A 19,257-nucleotide genomic window follows, 5' to 3' on the forward strand; every position below is an offset into this window, starting at 1 on the left:
CGAAGGGATCAGCCAGGTATAGAATATGTATATCAGCTTAAAGCTCACCACACGTTACAATCCTATTGTACAATTTCCTTTAGATCTACCTACAACTATGTAATGCAAGAACCTGTCTGATTGGATACAAAATTGATTGAATAAATGAGGTGGGTCTACATATTAAATAGACATGGTAAATCTGAAATTGTTTTTAAAAAGATTGTTTGATCAGATTGTAACATGTCTGTTGACCTTAAAGTTGTATTCCACAGAAAAAAATAAAAATTCATCAAAATTCCCCCAAAAAAAAAATATCTGGAATTTTTTTTTTTAACTCACCTCTAAATGCCTGCTGCTAGGGGGTCCCTCCTAATCTGCCTCCTTCAGTGCCTGGGCTCCTGACGTCACTTCCCCTCGGCGCAGGAAGGGCTCAGCTACGCCCCCTCCCTCCTGACAGTCACCTGGGACACGTGACAGGTCCCAGATGACTGCGCAGCCAATCACGGCGCATGGCACCACTCACGCATGCGCAGTGGGTGCCCACAGTTAGAATGCTGGCACCGCCGAGCGGAGGGGGAACGAGCGGGGCTTCGTTCCCCCGCATCGCTGGACCCTGGGACAGGTAACTGTCCGATTATTAAAAGTCAACAGTTGCAGTATTTGTAGCTGCTGACTTTTAATATTTTTTTTTTAAGGGGAACTCCCCTTTAAGATGTGGGTATTGGGAGGGCTAAAAATTAAGGTTGTAAACCTCAGACATGAAATATGAACAAAGCAGTCAAGTTCCTCCACCCCAAACTCGCTCATACGTGTCTTTATGGACCTCACTTTGTGCACTGGTCCAAATCATTTAGTGCAGGGGAGATTATGGTGTGGGGTTGTTTTTCAGGGGTTGGGCTTGGCCCCTTAGTTCCAGTGAAGGGAACTCTTAAGGTGTCAGCATACCAAGACATTTTGGATAATTGCATGCTCTTTACTATGTGAGCAGAGTTTGGGGATGGCCCCTTCCTGTTCCAACATGACTGCGCACCAGTGCACAAAGCAAAGTCCATAAGAACATGAATGAATGAGTTTGGGGTGGAGGAACTTGACTGGCTTGACCTCAAACCGATAGAACACCTTTGGGATGAATTAGAGCAGAGACTGCGAGCCAGGCCCTCTCGTCCACAGTACCTGACCTCACAAATGCGCTTCTGGAAGAATGGTCAAACATTCCCATAGAAGAAAGCCCACAGTTTGAAGCACAGCAGACTAAGGACATGGATTACTGGAACCATGTCCTGTTGTCTGATGAGACCAAGATAAACTTATTTGGTTCAAATAGTGTCAAGCGTGCGTGGTGGCAACCAGGTGAGGAGTACAAAGACAAGTGTGTCTTGCCTACAGTCAAGCATGATGATGGGAGTGTCATGATCTGGGGCTGCATGAGTGCTGCCAGCACAGGGGAGCTACAGTTCATTGAGGGAACCATGAATGCCAACATGTACTGTGACATACTGAAGCAGAGCATGATCCTCCCCCTTCGGAGACTGGGCCACAGGGCAATATACCAACACGATAACGACCCCAAACACACCTTCAAGATGACCACTGCCTTGCTAAAGATGCAGAGGGTAAAGGTGATGGACTGGCCAAGCATGTCTCCAGAACTAATCCCTGTTGCGCATCTGTGGGGCATCCTCAAACAGAAGGTGGAGGAGCGAAAGGTCTCTAAAATCCACCAGTTCCGTGATGTCGTCATGGAGGAGTAGAAGAGGACTCCAGTGGCAACCTGTGAAGCTCTGGTGAACTCCTTGCCCAAGAGGGTTAATTAAGGCAGTGCTGGAAAATAATGATGGCCACACAAAATATTGAGACTTTGGGCCCAATTTTAACATTTTCCCTTAGGGGTGTACTCACTTTTGTTGTCAGTGGTTTAGACATTAATGGCTTTGTGTTGCGTTATTTTGAGGGGACAGCAAATTTACACTGTTATACAAGCTGTACATTCACTACTTTACATTGTAGCAAAGTGTCATTTCTTCAGTGTTGTCACATGAAAAGATAGAATAAAATATTTACAAAAATGTGAGGGGTGTACTCACTTTTGTGAGATACTGTGTTTATATATATATATATATATATATATATATATATATATATATATATATATATATATATATATATATATATATATATATATATATATATATATATATATATACATATACACACACACACACACACACACACACACACACACACACACCCCTTCAGCCCACATTTTCTCAGCACACTATTCATTTTGTTTGTAGTCTCTCTTTCTCATGCACCGTTCTAGTCTTCCACTGACTATACAGGTCACGGGGGCCCATTTTTAAATAAATATACAAAGCTACGGAATGGCAGAGTTCACACGGGGACGGACTGAGTAGCAGCCCGAGGTAAACTTGGAACAAGTGGTTCTGAGTCACCCTGCTGCTGACAATACATGCACATACAGCAGACATATGATGGAATGGAATATCTCAAATGCCAGCGCTCTCTCTCTCTCACTCTGTACCTTGAATAAGTTGAGGGTTGATTGATCCATGTATAATGCGATCTACAGAGTTTGCTGTATAAGCAGTTCCTGAGACTTCAGAGGGCAGGATGATGGTTTGAGGTGACTGGGTGAGGAGTGACTGGCAGATGCTGCACACTCCAGGTACAGAACATGAGTTGGGTTGACAGGAAAGCATCTGTGCATTAGATATTGCCCCCTAGAAAAGCAATTAAGAACATAATGAATAAATAAGTAGATATTCTTTTTAAATAAAGCTGAGTTATGAGCAGCTCTAAAATTCAAGTGGAACTCCAGCCAAGCGGACTACATCTTGGACAGGGTAGGTATGCATGGTACGGAGGGGGCATAAAAGAAGGAAGAGAAATCAGGCAGCAATAAAAACATTTTTACAGATGTTCTACATATTGTTTAAAGACAGGAAAAAAAGTTTGCATTAGACATCCACTAAACCAAGAAAACAAAATCTGTATGCCATCACTTGAAAATGCCAGCTATGCCAGTTTATTACCCTCAAAATCTGTGTACAAGTACACCTAGAACTACCTGCATTACCCATGGTAGGATCATCACTGATTCTTTGGTAAAACTATTCCACATCATGGACCAAAATAATTTACCAAGACCCTTGCTCCCCAGGCTTTCCCTCCTTCAATTTCAGATTTTAGATGGCTTGATTTGGGGGCGGGGGCAAAGAGGTCAAAATGGCGAGTTGTGCAGATAATAACAGTTACTACATGAGCAGATATGAAAATTGAGATTTATTCCTTCTCTATTTAAAAAAAGCTATCGAAGAGCATAAACTCGAGGTGCCCACTCATACAATTTTTCATCCAGAATAGCATTGTCTGGTTCCTACTGCAAAGTTCTCTTTATAATGGAGGACTTCATTTCTTCCACCCCCCCCCCATCTGCCAACTCCCTTTTTAATGGGTGTGGTATGTGCCAGCAGGGCACACTTTGGACATTGGGCTGGTGAATGGAATCATGGTTAAAGTGGACCTTCAGTCATTTTTTCAACTTTTCATCTATTAAATCTCCTGCCCTTGTTGTTTTAACTTTGGATAGTAAAACATTATTTTTCTGCCAGTAGATATCTTATACAGCCCACTTCCTGTTTCTTGTCTGGTCATTAGCCTAGACTTATGACATCATGCACAGCTCTCTCACTCTCCAGTAGGGATGAGCTCAGGCGTGTTCACATGGAACACGTGCAGAGCCAGCCAGGAAGTCGGAGCAATGTCTCACTGCCTGTTATTAGCGGAGCGCTGCGCCAACTTCCTGGCGGGCTCTGCACATGTTCCATGCGAACACGCCTGAGCTCGTCCCTACTCTCCAGTTTGCCAGGAGGGGGGGGGGGGAGTCATAAGAGGGCCAATGAAAGCTGTAGAGCTGGAGGTGTGCCTCTGTGTAAATCCAGGAAGTGAACAGGCAGCAGCTTCAGCTGCCCACAGTTAAAATGGCTGCAGCCAGACTTAGTATAGGGAGATTTCTGCAGCATATTTAGCAATCACAGTACATATATAATAGTATGCAAAGTGGTTGGAGGGAAGCTTCAGAATGGCAAAGATGTTTTTGTTACAAAGTAAGTAGTCTACTAAGTAGACTGCAGTTTCTCTTTAAGTATAATTTAGTAATTTATTTATTTATAGGTCCCCCAAAGCAAAGTGAAAGAGAAGAATGGCATGGAGGCAAGGAGGAGCTTGGCTATGAGGAACGATTGGAGGAACTGAATTCATTCTCTCTTGAGAAGAGGAGATTAAGAGGGGACATGATCAACATGTGCAAATACATAAGGAGTCCATATAGTGAACTTGGTGTTGGGTTATACACTTTAAGGTCAACACAGAAGACAAGGGGGCACTCTTTACGTCTAGAGGAAAAAAAGATTTAATCTCCAAATATGGAAAGGTTTCTTCCCAGTAAGAGCTGTGAAAATGTGGAATAGACTCCCTGCAAAGGTGGTTCTGGCCAGCTCAGTAGATTGCTTTTAAAAAGGCCTGGAGTCTTTCCTATATACATAACTGGGTACTAACATTTATAGGTAAAGTTGATCCAGGGTATATCTGATTGCCTCTCGGATATCAGGAAAGCATTTTTTACCCTGCTGTAACAAATTGGATCATGCTTTGCTGGGGTTTTTTGCCTTCCTCTGGATCAACTCTGGGTATAGGATCGTGTATATGGGATTTTTTTTTTATTGGTTGAACTAGATGGACATTCGAAAGTCCATTCTTTTGAACGTGATGACGTAAGATTGGACTAAAAAAAAGGAAGCTCAATTGCCAGTAGCCAATAGCTTTCCTTGCGTCGTATTTGGTCCGTCGGACCAGCATACAGACTAATGGTTTTCCCGATAGGAATTTAGTCTATCTATCCAGATTTGAAACATGTTCTATTTCTAGGCCAGTCAGATTTTTTGTTTATAAAAAAACGATCGGATTAGCACACACATGAACGGACTGATTCCGTCTGACCTAGTGTGCCGGAGTGTCTGTGTGTACGCGGCATTAGGAATCCTTCACACCACATGTGTTGAGCTGCGTTGATTTGGACAGATGCACACAGGCTTAACACTAGGGAACATAAATGCCCTGTTCACCCCACAACACTATGCAATATGACTTAAGCCGCGTACACACGGGTGGACTGTATGGCCAACTTAGTCCGTCAGACAATCCGACGGACAGTCCGTCCTACTTTCGAATGAACGGACTTGACCAACACACGGATGAACAACAGTCCGTCGAAAGCTTGCGCGATGACGTGTACAGCACGTACGACGGGACTAGAAATAGGAAGTCCAATACACTGCAATGCAACCTTTCGCCGTGTAAATCCTTTCTGAGCATGCGCCATACTTAGTCCGTCGAACTAGCCTACTCACGAGCAGACTGTCCGCACCAAAGTTGGACGGACAATATTACGGAAATTCCGAAATACTTAGTCCGCCAGACTGCATGCTGAAAAAGTCCGCTGAAATGTGTTTCGACGGACTAAGTTGGCCAGACAGTCCGCCCGTGTGTACGCGGCTTTACAGTGTGCAACAATGTTCTGCTGTGCACAGACTTGAGTAAAGTGTTATTTTGTGACAATTTAATAAAGTAAAGTAAAAAAAATGTAAGCAGTGTCTTGGGTAGAAACAACATAATCACACTGCCCTTACAGAACAGACACCAACCTACATTGTTTTAGTGTGCAGGCTGGTGTGCTCAAGCTTTTTCTGTTTAACAAAAAACTGTTCGGGCTTTAGATCGACAGATTTGATTGGACATTCTTCTTTTCTAATTGTTCTGCTGACCACTGTCTCCAAGAATACAATTAAGGGAAACCCCAAAATTTTGAGCTGTCACCAGAACAGAAGTACAAGGGAAATCTTTCATTGGGGACACTTATTCTGGTGACAACTGTTTAGGAGGGGATTAATCTCACTAAACTTAAAGAAAATTGTTTGGGCTTTAGATATACTATAACTTTAAACCAGGGGTCCCCAAGCTTTCTAAAGAAAGAGCCAGTTTACTGTCCAACAGACTTTAGGGGGATTGGAGTATGCCCAGTTTTAACTATGCCCGATCTCTGGTATTACAGGGAGAAATAGTTGGTGTCACTGAGAGGAAGCGTGCCCTAATATTGGGATCAGTGGCAGGAATAATGCCTAAAAAGGCCAGATAAAGGCAAGCAAATGGCCACAGTTTGGAGACCACCTTGCTTTAGACTATCAACACCAACAGTTAAAGCAGTAAAAAAAAAGGTTCAGTTTAATTAAACTTGGAGTGCCTCTTTTAATCAGCACTATCAGACAAAAATGATAGTCTTTGCACATATCATATTAGCACACATCAGATTTACCCAGAAGGACCTCTTTTTCTCACAGGGTTAAGCCCGTGGCTTTGTGACATTTTGAGGTCTTTGTGCTATTAGCATAACAGGCAGAAACAGGTGAGCAAAACTGCAAAGACTACACATATTTGTCTTCGAGACAATTTGATGAATCAGCTGATGGAAAATAAAACAACTCAATGAATCAAGTGTGCCAAATGCTTTCTTTCTAGATCAACTGCTCCGTGCAAGATTCAACTTGAAAAATCAGAATCAGTAAATAGTATTGCAAAATAAAAACACATACGGTGTAGTCATGATGCATGGTGACGTTTGGCACTGGTGTGACTATATGGCTGGTGCTTTGTTTTGTGGTGGGACCCATAACACCAATGCTGTTGGCACCCATTACGTGGTTCAGATTGTCCCCATTATCTGCGTTCTCCTTTAACGGAATCTCTTGCGGAGTATTGGCGTGTGGGCTTGGTACTAGAACTATGCTTTTAGACGTCACGTCATTCCTCATCTCTTGGTTTCCTGACTCAGGAAGAATAATTTTATTAGTGGCCGGCATTGGAATTATTTTCTGATTGGTTTGTTCGTAGAAGCAGGTTTTCGGTACTCTCTCTTTGGCATCCATTTGGTTGGTCTCTATACTACTTGCGATAGGGTTGTCTGTGTTCGTTTCCAGATTTTGGTTATCTATTACCAAGCACTGAGTCACTTCCTGTAAGGCCTTACTGACTGGACTTTGTTCGATATCAAGCTTTTCTGTTTTCTTTGTAACAGAGATGTGACTCATTGAGACTTCACTTGCAGCCTCATCTGATGGCCTCTGTATTGTGATTGGATGTCCATGTTGTGGTCTATCGAGTGTTTGATTAACATCAACCTCTCCTTTGTTATCTGTACTCTTTGTTCCACCTGACTCTTCTATGCCCATGTTGTCTTGGCTGTGCATGATGCTGGACTCCTGGACTTCCATGTTGTCCTTCCCATATAGATCTTCTGTTTCCATATCATTTCCCTTCATTTTTAGTTCATGTTTTATTAGGTTGTGGGACTCAGCTGTTTGTGTGTCTTCTGGCGTGCTGACCTCCTGCGATGTTGAATGTATCAGTGATAGATCAGTGCCATTAGCACTTATGGACACCGTGGTGTCTTCCTGCATCCCATCAGCACAAGGTCCATCTACAGTACTTCCATCCACCGCTTCCTCCATTACTAGACACAGACCCTGTGTAGAGACATGGGGAGATGAATGTGAATGACCAAAGATTAGAAATAATAAACATTTTAACAGGGCTGGGACAAGGGGTGGGCAGGAGGGGGCTGCCCTGGGCACTGTGGTATCGTGTGAGGTTTGGGGGCAAAACAAGAAAGGTGGAAGGGATTTGTGTTGGGAGGGGGAATTTGGGGGTGCATCAGGAGGTAATAATTGTTATAGGAGGGGAAATTTAGAGAGGTGTGCTAGGATGTGTGCTAGCATGGGGGATTTGGGGTGTTTGTGCCAAAAAAGGTAATATGGTGGCGGGAGAGGGATTTGTGGCATGAGGTTGCATTTTTGGGGAGGGGAATTTGTGCTAGTTGGGATGATTTGGGGGCATTTGTGCTAGGTAGGTAAATTGAGGGAGGGGGGAGCTAGGATGGGGGATCGGGGTGGGGAATTTGTGCTGGGAGGGGAGGATTTGGAGTGAGGGGGAGGGGATATTTTAGGGATAGAGGATTTGTGATAGGAAGGTGAATTTTTTTTTGGGGGGGGGGGAATTGTTCTAGGAGCATATGTAGAATGAGAGGATTTAAGCTAAGCATGCAGATTATCGCTCAATTTTTTTTCTGGAAGGGGGGATTTTTGCTGACACATAATACTCCTACATCTTGGAGTGGAAGGGGGAGCAATTTGGCATGTTCACCCAGGGCTCTAGATGACCTTGTCCCGGCACTGCGTTTTAAATATAGTCAACATTGGTAGAGAAACCTTTTCCTTTTTATACCATAAAAACAGAACTTTGTAGTTATCAAACTTAACCATGTGACCATCTGGAGGCAGAGTACTTATAGGCATGTAAACAGTTTCTATATAAGGGCCGATTTGAAATGATAGCTCTGTGTAAATTGTTGGAGGATGTGGTTTGAATTACTCAGGAAATCCAGAAAGTTTTGTTTACCATATGTAGAAATGGGAAAATGTAATGAATGCAACACATAAACTTGTCTCAAAAACAAGCATATCATGTGAATATTTTAATGCAAACTGTCTATAAAATGGACCAGAAAGAGCTCAGTTTATCATCTGTGCTATCATGGATTAAATAAGACATGGTCACTTTCTTTTTTTTAAATAAAGGGGGCTTAACCAGAAAAAATGAGCATCATTTAAATGTGTATCCTCAATCATGCAATTTGAGATGGACAAACTTGTACAACTTTTTGTTGTTAAACACTTGCCGAGCAACCGTCGTCATTATACTGCGGCTGGTCGGCACGATCCCGTGAACAGTCATAGCTGTACGTCGGCCCTTTAAATGCCTATAGCAGGCACGCGCCCGCTACACTTTGAGGGAACTGATGCGCGTGGCCGGTTCCCTCGCAGTGTAGACGCTATAATTTTTGCGCAAAACCAATCAATATACGCTTATTGTGATTTTATTTTACCAAAAATATGTAGAATATATATTGGCCAAAACTAATGAAGAAATTTTGATTTTTAAAAACATTTTTTGGGGATAATTATTACAGCAAAAAGTAAAAAATAGTTTTTTTTTTCAGAATTGTTGCTCTTTTTTTTTTGTTTACCTTTGCGGTTTTTATTTTTTGCGCTATAATCAAATAACACCAAAAGAAAGCTCTATTTGTGGGAAAAAGGGACATCAATTTTGTTTGAGTACAGCGTCACAAGACCGCGCAATTGTCAGTTAAAGTGACACAGTGCCATATCTGAAAAAATGGCCTAGTCATTAAGCAGGCAAATCTTCCGATCTGTAAGTGGTTAAATTAAAAAAACAAAACAAACAAACCCTAGGGTAGGGAAGGAAACAGAAAATAGAGAAGAAAGAAAAACTAATGTCTGACATCTCCTCGAAAGTGTAAAATTATTCCATCAGTTTCATGTTTTGCCAAATCTGGGGTAAGTCCCATCCCAAAATGCTTACCCCACATGACTTATGCCAAGGCATTGGTCCATGCCACCAAGCACTAGAAAAGTAAACTTTTCATATCGGTTGCTAACATTATGGTAGCTCAGGGATTTTTTCTCAGAGAATGGGTGCAGGAACTCCTCCCTTCCAAGTCGCTACTCCGCCCCCTATTCACCTCCTAGCACCATTCCTTTGTTCCAGTCCTTACCAGTAAAATAGATCTAGCAACAATGGATATTCTAGTGACTATAAATCAAGAATGGACAATGGGCTCCCAACAGCCAGCATCAATAGGCCCTTCAACAGCCAGCAACATTAGACCACTACCCTTAACAGTAGATCCCTCCCAGCAACGAGTGACCCCCTTTAACCTAAGACCCACCCCCAGCAACAATAGATCCCCTCCAGTAACAATAGATCCCCCAGCAGCCAGCATCAATAGACCCTCCAGCAGTCAGCAACCAAGACTCCTCCCTCAACAGTAAATCCCTTTCAGCAATGAATAACCCCCCCCCCAGCCACATAGGATCCACCTCCAGCCACCTTAAAGAGGAAGTAAACCCTAATGGGTTTACTTCCTCTTTGTCTCCCTGCAAAGGTGAAGCATAATGGACTACTATGCATCGCATAGTAGCCCATTATGTGTCACTTACCTAAAACAGGAGCCAGCGATGTCACCGCTGTCCCCTGTAGTCCGGAGCGTCCATCTTCTTCTGGGTATCACTGCTTCGGCCACTCACAGTGCCGGAGCAGCAATGACGTCACTCCCGCGCCTGCGCACGGGAGCCGCCACTAACGGCATATCACCGCAAGCAACAGCATGCTGCTAACGGCGATAGTGTGCCTGCGCGCCGCTGTCTATGGCGCATGCGCCGTAGACAGCTGTCACTGTCTTTTAGTAAATATCTCCTAAACCATTGTGTGACTCGTGGCCCGCTGTATACCGATAGATGGCTTCTGCAGGAGGGGCTGAAATCTCTCTTTGACATCAGCCAGATAGGTCACGTGGCCGCACAGCCCCTCCTGCAGAAGCCCTGTCTCAGAGATGTAAAGCGGCCATGAGTCACGTGACCGCCCTGAAGATAGCTCTAAATAGGCATTTACAAGCCTCGTTTTTAGAAAAAAACATACACAGTGTTATATTCTGCCTATAATAGAGAGTCTGGTAGTGACCATTGTAAGTTTTTTATTTTTAATAATAGCAGCAACAGAGACACAGACACAGAGATAACAGGCAGAGAGAAGGGGGTGAGAGGACAGCTGTGGATGACAAAAGGATGCACTCTGACCACGGTCTTCAAGGCTCAGCAACCCTGATTTTTGTGGTCAGTGCAGAGAGGAGGATACAGGAAGTGGCAGGATCAGCCAGGTTTTTTTTTTTAACAGTTTAGAGGGGGGCAGATTACATAGCACAAGCACTGTGCTGTTTAATCTGCTTTAAGGGACCAGGATCAGATTTTTTTTGGGTTAACAAACACTTTAAGTTAAAAAACCTTGAGACTTTAGAACCACTATAATTCTTCAATATGACAGTTGCAGGAAAAAAACGGACTGATTCTCTCCAAAACAAACAAAAAAAACCCTCAGTGGACCTTCAAGAACATTTCGTTTTTAAGTTGCAAGATTATTGGCTTACCAATGTTGGGTCTGCTTCTCCTGAGATGACCTGGTATGCCTAATGCCGCGTACACACGAGCGGACTTTTCAACATCCAAAGTCCGACGGACTGAGTCCGTCAGACTATTCGATCGTGTGTGGGCTGCAACGGACTTTAGCTTCGCAAAAGTCTGACGGACTTTAGAAATGAAGCATGCTTCAAATTTTCCCGACGGAACTCCGCCGGACCCGGTCCCCTTTGAAAAATCCGCTCGTGTGTATGCTACTCCGACGGACTAAAACCGACGCTAGGGCAGCTATTGGCTACTGGCTATGAACTTCCTTATTCGAGTCGGGTCTTACGTCATCACGTTCGAATCCGTCGGAGTTTAGTGTGATCGTGTGTGGCCAAGTCCGTTCGGCCGAAAAGTCTGTCAGAACTCCGTCGGAACTCCTTTGGAAGTCTGTCGGACATAAGTCCTCTCGTGTGTACGGGGCTTTAAAGACGACCACTAGGGGATTGTAATATATATGTCCACAATTGCATCCATTGGGGCTGAACAAACATCACTTACTGATGCTCTGTAGGCACTAGTGGACGGTCATCTTACATGCTATACTGCTTTCCCTACTTTGCTACTGTACGAGAAAAACACTGGGGAGAGTTTAACCAATTTTATATGTCCTTATATGCTTTCTGACTGCCATCAGATTTCCATCCCTCGTCCCTGGCTTCCTACTTGGATCCCTTGGGATGGTTGACTGGTAGTAAACTTACTCCTTTGGTTCGTGAGATCAGCCTGGAGGATGTAATGGCTGCCATATTTTCCTTTTCCATTGGCAAGCTGCCTGTGCCGATGCCCTTCCCATTGAGTTTTATAAATCTCACCTTGAGTTGTTAGCTTCCAAGCTGGCTTCCTTATAAGAGAATGATTACATTCTGTTACTTTACCTCAATCCATGCAAGGGGTGCATGTCATCCTTTTACCTATACCCGCCAAGGATCCACTCCTCTGTGCCCGTTATAAGTTGATAGACCTGCTTAACTGCTTTAGCTTCTTAATAAAATTCTCAAAACCAGAGTGCGCCAGGTCGTTAACTCCCTGATAGATCTGGACCAAACAGGTTCTTATGCCCACCAGATCCACAGACATCAACATACGCAGACTTTTCTCCAATATTCATGCACAACATTTGAACCACAGCTCTACGATTGCTATGCTTGACAGAAAAAGCTTTCAGCACTGTGTAATGGTCATACCTCTGTGAGGTGTTGCCAAGGATGGACTTTGCGTCTATCGACTGGGTTAAAACTTTGGTACCCCCATATACTACCTAATAAAGGTTTTAACCCCCTGATTGCCCCTAGCGTTAACCCTTTCACCAGCGATCACCGTATAAGTGTCACTGGTGACGCTGGTTAGCCAGTTAGTTATTTAGGTTCCTCGTCAGGTTTTTATATAGCGCCAGGGACCCCCATATACTACCCAATAAAGGTTTTAACCCCCTGATTGCCCCCAGGTAACCCTTTCACCCCCTTTTGCCAGTGTCACTAAGCAATCGTTTTCCTGATCGCTGCATTAGTGTCACTGGTGCCGCTAGGTAGCTAGTTATTTTTTAGGTTCACCACCAGGTTTTTATAACGTTAGGTACCCCCATATACTACCTAATAAAGGTTTTAACCCCCTGATTGCCCCTAGAGTTAACCCTTTCATCAGTGATCACCGTATAAGTGTCACTGGTGACGCTGGTTAGCCAGTTAGTTATTTAGGTTCCCTGTCAGGTTTTTATATAGCGTCAGGAACCCCCATATACTACCTAATAAAGGTTTTAACCCCCTGATTGCCCCTAGTTAACCCTTTCACCAGTGATCACCGTATAAGTGTTATGAGCGACGCTGGTTAGTTAGTTTGCTTTTTATAGCATCAGGGCACCGCCATTTATTACCCAATAAAGGTTTAACCCCCTGATCACCCGGCGGGTGATATCAATTAGGTTTTAGGGTCAGATAGGGTCTGAGTCGCCCCAGGCAGCGCTAGGTTAGTGCCAGTAACACCCACACGCAAAGCATACACCTCCCGTAGTGGTATAGTATCTGAACAGATCTATACTAGCGTCCCCAGCAGTTTAGGGTTCCAAAAAAAATGCATTGTTAGCCTAGATACCTGCTAGCACCTGCGTTTTGCCCCTCCGCCCAGCCCACCCAAATGCAGTATCGATCGATCACTGTCACTTACAAAACACTAAACACATAACTGCAGCGTTCGCAGAGTCAGGCCTGATCCCTGCGATCGCTAACAGGTTTTTTTGGTAGCGTTTTATATTTAAATCCTGAAGGCGGTGCTTGGTTTTCGGGGTCCCGTACGCGGCTAGGCTCCCAAAAAGTCCCCCACATATGGTATCCCCGTACTCATGAGAAGCAGCAGAATGTATTTTGGGGTATAATTTCACATATGACCATAGCATGTGTGAGCAATATATCATTTAGTGACAACTTTGTGCAAAAAAAAAAAAAAAAGTTTGTAATATTCCCGCAACTTGTGGCAAAATATAAAATATTCCATGGACTCAACATGCCTCTCAGTAAATAGCTTGGGGTGTCTACTTTCCAAAATAGGGTCATTTGGGGGGGGGGGGGAGTTGTGTTATTTTGGCATTTTATGGCCTTCAAAACTGTGATAGGTAGTGAGGAGTGAAATCAAAAATTTTCACCCTTAGAAATTCTGAAGGCGGTGATTGGTTTTCGGGGTGCCGTACGCAGCTAGACTCCCAAAAAGTCCCACATATGTGGTATCCCCGTACTCAGGAGAAGCAGCAGAATATATTTTGGGGTGCAATTCCATATATAACTATGGCATGTGTGAGCAATATATCATTGAGTGACAACTTTTTGTAAACTTTTTTTTTTTAGTCATTATTCAATCACTTGGGACAAAAAAAAAAAATATTCAATGGGCTCAACATGCCCCTCAGCAATTTCCTTGGGGTGTCTACTTTCCAAAATGGGGTCATTTGAGGGGGGGGGGGGTTTGTACTGCCCTGCCATTTTAGCACCTCAAGAAATGAGATAGGCAGTCATAAATTAAAAGCTGTGTAAATTCCAGAAAATGTACTCTAGTTTGTAGACGCTATAACTTTTGCGCAAACCAATAAATATACGCTTATTGACATTTTTTTACTAAAGACATGTGGCTGAATACATTTTGGCCTAAATGTATGACTAAAATTGAGTTTATTTGATTTTTCTTATAACAAAAAGTAGAAAATATCTTTATTTTTTTCAAAATTTTCAGTATTTTTCCATTTATATCGTAAAAAATAAATATCGCAGAGGCAATCAAATAACATCAAAAGAAAGCTCTATTTGTGGGAAGAAAAAGAAGCATATTTTGTTTGGGTACAACATTGCATGACCGCGCAATTACCAGTTAAAGCAGTGCAGTGCCAAAATTGTAAAAAGACCTCTGGTCCTTAGGCTGACAATTGGTCCGGGGCTTAAGTGGTTAAAGGCCTTCGGGTGGGCTGGTTGGAGGAACAGGTGGCTCTATATGCAGATGATCTCCTAAATGATGCATCCCCTCTACAAGGACCTCTTACCATCATGAATATATGTTCAACCTATATTGGCTTACGGGTTGATTGGGGGGTTGCGACGATCCTCCACTGTCACTCTTCCATTGCAATGGGTTGACACCTTCACTTATTTGGGAATTGTTGTTTCCCATAATGTCTCTGACTTTAAAATCTTAAATCTGCACCCAGCACTGTTGGATGTTAGGAGCAAATTGAAGGCATGGGGCAACCTCTCACTCACTTTACTTCCACAATGGCTTCCCAAAAGCTCAACCAACTGTTTATATTCTTTTTAATGGGGCTCACAACCACCAAGGTACACATTTTCTACCCTTACTCACCCTACCCTAGGGTGGTTTTGCTATGCCAGACTGTTATAGGTATTTTTTGGCCTCTCAGCTGGTTACAACCCATTGGCGGCTTCAGCCTAATTTTAATAAGTCCTCTACCTTGCTGGAGGCCACCATCTTACAGTCCCTAGAAGCTCTTTTCCAGGGCCTTAATGCACCCTATGCCTTGACTCCATCTATGTGTACTACTCTAAAGGCCTGGAAGGAAGAGCTTTGTTGTGAGTCGCTTCCTCCAACTACTCTTTCTCCACTTACTACCTTGTGGCTCAATCCCGCTCCCTCATTTTTATTATAAGGGCATTTTTTAATGAATAAAACTGATTTTCTAAAATAATAATAAAAAAAATAAAAAAAACACTTCAGGATTTACCACCCCATCCCTCCTAACCCTATAGATATTTTTTTTCTGTAGCCTTCCAGCAAGTCCAGTGATTTCATAGCAGCTTTCTCTTTGGTCTGGGTGACTGGGGGTGGGTATTTTTCCAGGACTGAAACGGCACCCACATAATAACAAGGGAGTCCAGCAGTACTGTGAACCCAGCTTGCATAACACGCACCCCAGAGTGCAAGAAACGATTATGCCGGGCACACAGGAAATGGGCTAAATAACATGACTGTTGTTATGTCTAAAGAGGGCTGCTGGCACTAGACTGAGGAGGAAGCCAGTGACAGTGCCGATGAGTACAGAAGGTATGACGAAACTGGAATTAAGTATTTCATAAAGGAGGGGGTGATTCCTACTACTTTAAGTGACTGAGCGGCCAATTTTAAACATTAGTGCATTGCGAAAGGAACTATCACCACACAAACCCATGCAACTTTTCTGCATTTTCTGTGCTAGTCTATTAGAAATTGGATGAGCATGAGTTTTTTTTATCCTTTGTGCTTGTGCAATCACATTTCAATGATGAATTACACCCCTTGGTGCCCAATCTGCGGCCTGGGGGCTTTTTTGTGTGGCCCTCAGAGCCCCTGCAGACACTTATCTGTGTTTCCCCATTACCCTGTTATAGCAGTGATTTCTAGCAGTCTCAAGTAATATGTCTCCAGTCTATGACTGTCTCCTGAAGCATGTCCCCAGTCTCCAACCACTCCGAGAGCATGTTCACAGTTTCCTGCAGGATGTTCACAGTCTCTGATAATCTCCTGCATCATGTCTGCAATCTCTAACCATCTCTTGCATCAGTATTACAATCTCTGACAATCTTTTGTATTAGGTCCACAGTCTCTGACCATCTCCTGTATTGTGGCCACAGTCTCTGACCATCTCTTGCATCATGATCACAATCCCTGACCATCTCTTGTCCGACCATCGCCTATATGTTCATAGTCTCTGACCATCTCCTGTATCATGCCAGCGGTCTCTGATAGACATGTGCGATTCATTTCGTACGAATCTCAAATTCGTACAAATTTCCCTAAATTCGTACATTCGGGAGGATCCGAAATACGAATTGCCATGCGTCCGAATTTTGTACGAAATACGAACTTTTGTTTACGAATCCCCAGGAGGAAGTCAGCACAGCACAGGGATGGTGGGTGCCCCTCATCTAACGAAAATTCGTATTTCGGATAGGAAATTCTTCAACGGAATTTCGTATTTCGGATAAAAACCAAACTTCCATCAGCATCGACTGTCATATTGAGGTATATTTTTGCTTTTAAATTCATCGTAACGAACGTTCGTACAAGTTAACGAACCTAATGACAATTAGTATTTCGTACGAATAGAAATTGAATTTCGGACACGAAATACGAAGTACGAATTAATTTTAATACGAACCGTAACAGAACAGAACGAAACAAATTTATTGACGGCGCCCATGTCTAGTCTCTGACCATCTCCTGTATTATGTCCGCAGACTCTGACCATCTCTTGCACCATGTCCACAGACTCTGACCATCTCTTGCGCCATGACTGCAGCCCTTGACTATATCCTACTATGTATCTCCTATCTCTGACACTGAATATTCACTGAATGTAATGTGCCGCCCTTTGGTGATGGGCCACGCTTGAGTCCCCCATTTGAAGAAAGTTGTCAGAGGCAAATTGCACATCAGCACATGTCACATCTATGCATGTATAGCTTTAAAGGCAAATAAACTGTTATTTCCTCCTGGTCAGCCTGTCATACTGCTTCATGTATGAAGGGAATATTACATTTCACCCGTAAATGCCATCTCTACTAGAAGCAAAAAAATAAATAAAAAAATCTTCGCAAAGGCAAATTACCGTCGAGGCAGGTCAAGCTGGGACAAAACTTGGTCAGGCCACAGAGCGTGTCCTGATTTTCAGATTAGGAATGTTGCATAATATGAAAAATTTCGAAGCTCATTAAGAAGTGATCATCTAAATGAAAGGCCCCTCGGGCTTGTTTACGATGCTCGCTCAGTGGGATGCAGTCTAAGTCTGTGTACATGCCATTGCTCTGTGCCAAGCACTCTTCACATCATACTTCCCTGTGAAATTGCTGGTGTGATCCTATTCACCACAAACTGAAAATATTTTGCAGTCACATTGGCAATCTGCAGACACAGATCAGTAACCCCCTTCCCCGTTACAGCTGTAACTGTTAGTAAATAGCATATATGGTGAGGTTCAGACATCCTAATCCACGAGGCTGGGAGGGCCGACGGATCATTGCGTTTCTCTGAGTCACACCTGGGAACTGATCACTTCCTTGGCAATGATTCATACACATATAGGACGCCTGTCACACAAAACCAGACAAAGTGCCTTGCTTGGTTCCTCTCTAATCATCCCGGGGGTTTCCGACAACTTCCACTCACCCCCTCCTTTCCGACATGTTATTTATAGAAATAAATCAAAATAATCTGCTCATATTATATACGTTAACAGGAAGCTGATGAAATAGTTGTTTGTATACATACAATGGCAAGAGAATCAGTCTTGTATTAAAGGATCGGTCTACTAATGTGCAAATCTGATAAGCGTATTCCCACAGCTGTTGTCTTGCATTGGTTCTGCATTTTACAATACAGGCAAAATGCAAGGAAAGGGGTTATCAATAGATTAATTTATGCTGAAAAAATCCCTGAATACTGCATTTTTGGGGAGATTACCTATATTTCTCCATAAATGCCCATACACTTGATCTGACTTTTTGACAACAAACATGCAAATTTGCTGTTTTGGAGCAACATCAGACCGTGTGTACGCTCCATCGGACAAACTTTTTTGGTTTTCATCTGACTTTTGTTGGCTGTGCGAACGGACAAAATTTTGACAACATAAGTCCGATGGAGCAAAGTCTGATCCTGTGTACACAAAACAAATCAGACTTTTGTACAAAGTACAAACATGCATGCTCAGAACCAATGCAAAAGATCAGACAACAATACAGAAGTTGACCAAAGGTGGCGCTGGAGTAATTGAAAGTCCTCTTTTGAAGTGTCGTCAGTACGTTGAGGCGTCACTACATTCGTGTTTGTTGCCTAAAAAGTCAGATCGTGTGTATGCAATACAAACTTACGGCCAACGCCCTTTGTACAAAAGTCCAGGGGAAAGTTTGTACAGAGTCCGATCGTGTGTATGAGGCTTAACATCTCCAAAACAAACACACACTTCTTTACCAAGGATAACACCAAGCTACTAATTTACTCAGAGCTTGACTACTGCAACTCCTTCCTCCTTGGCCCATCTCTACACAGGTTATCCATCCTTCAGACTATCAGAAAAATTGCTGCCAGACTCATCCACCTTACCAACCATTCAGCGTACATCAACCCTCTCTGCCAATCCTTCTACTGGCTTCCACTCACCCAACCCGTAAAAGTACGAAAAAGTATTAAAAATACTAACAATGACCTACAAAGCCATCCACAACTTTCCCCTGGGCTACATTGCCAACTATTAAAATAAGGAAAAATCTGATTTATTTATTTTTTATTTAAATCTGATTTCTTTTGATTTTTATCAAAATACCTTTGAAGTAAAAATCTATCTAAAGATAGTTTTCTATTTAAGATAAAATGATTATTTTGTTTATTCAGCATGAAATGGAGCTTAGTTATGTAGCATGAGGCTGTATATTCTGCAATATTTTCATTTTTGTTAAACTCAATGAATCCAAGCTCTGCAAGCTGACATAACATGCATTGCATTGAAGCATTCACAGAATTTCACAGTAACCATGAGATAAAACAAAGCTCAGGAATATGCCTTTATCCCACTGTTTTGCAAATCTATGTACACTACAAACTGTATGATTGAATCGACTCCGATATCGCTGTTTTA

The 19,257-nt window shown here is 42.9% G+C and overlaps 1 protein-coding gene across 1 annotated transcript in view; it reads right to left on the bottom strand.

Annotated features, from left to right (window-relative positions):
* The window catches only part of ZNF335 (zinc finger protein 335), a 140,340-nt gene that overhangs the window by 71,670 nt on the left and 49,413 nt on the right, over nt 1-19,257 (bottom strand). The window contains exons 2-3 of the mRNA XM_077459237.1: nt 6,651-7,580; nt 2,525-2,723 (exon numbers count right to left, since the gene is read on the bottom strand). Of these exons, the coding sequence (XP_077315363.1) occupies nt 2,525-2,723; nt 6,651-7,565 (1,114 nt within the window). The 5' untranslated portion in view covers nt 7,566-7,580. The remainder of the gene's footprint in view (nt 1-2,524; nt 2,724-6,650; nt 7,581-19,257) is intronic.

Source organism: Lithobates pipiens, unplaced genomic scaffold, assembly GCF_037356315.1.
Source record: "Lithobates pipiens isolate NorthernLeopardFrog02 unplaced genomic scaffold, aLitPip1_a1.2 Scaffold_28, whole genome shotgun sequence".
Taxonomy (NCBI): Eukaryota; Metazoa; Chordata; class Amphibia; order Anura; family Ranidae; genus Lithobates; species Lithobates pipiens.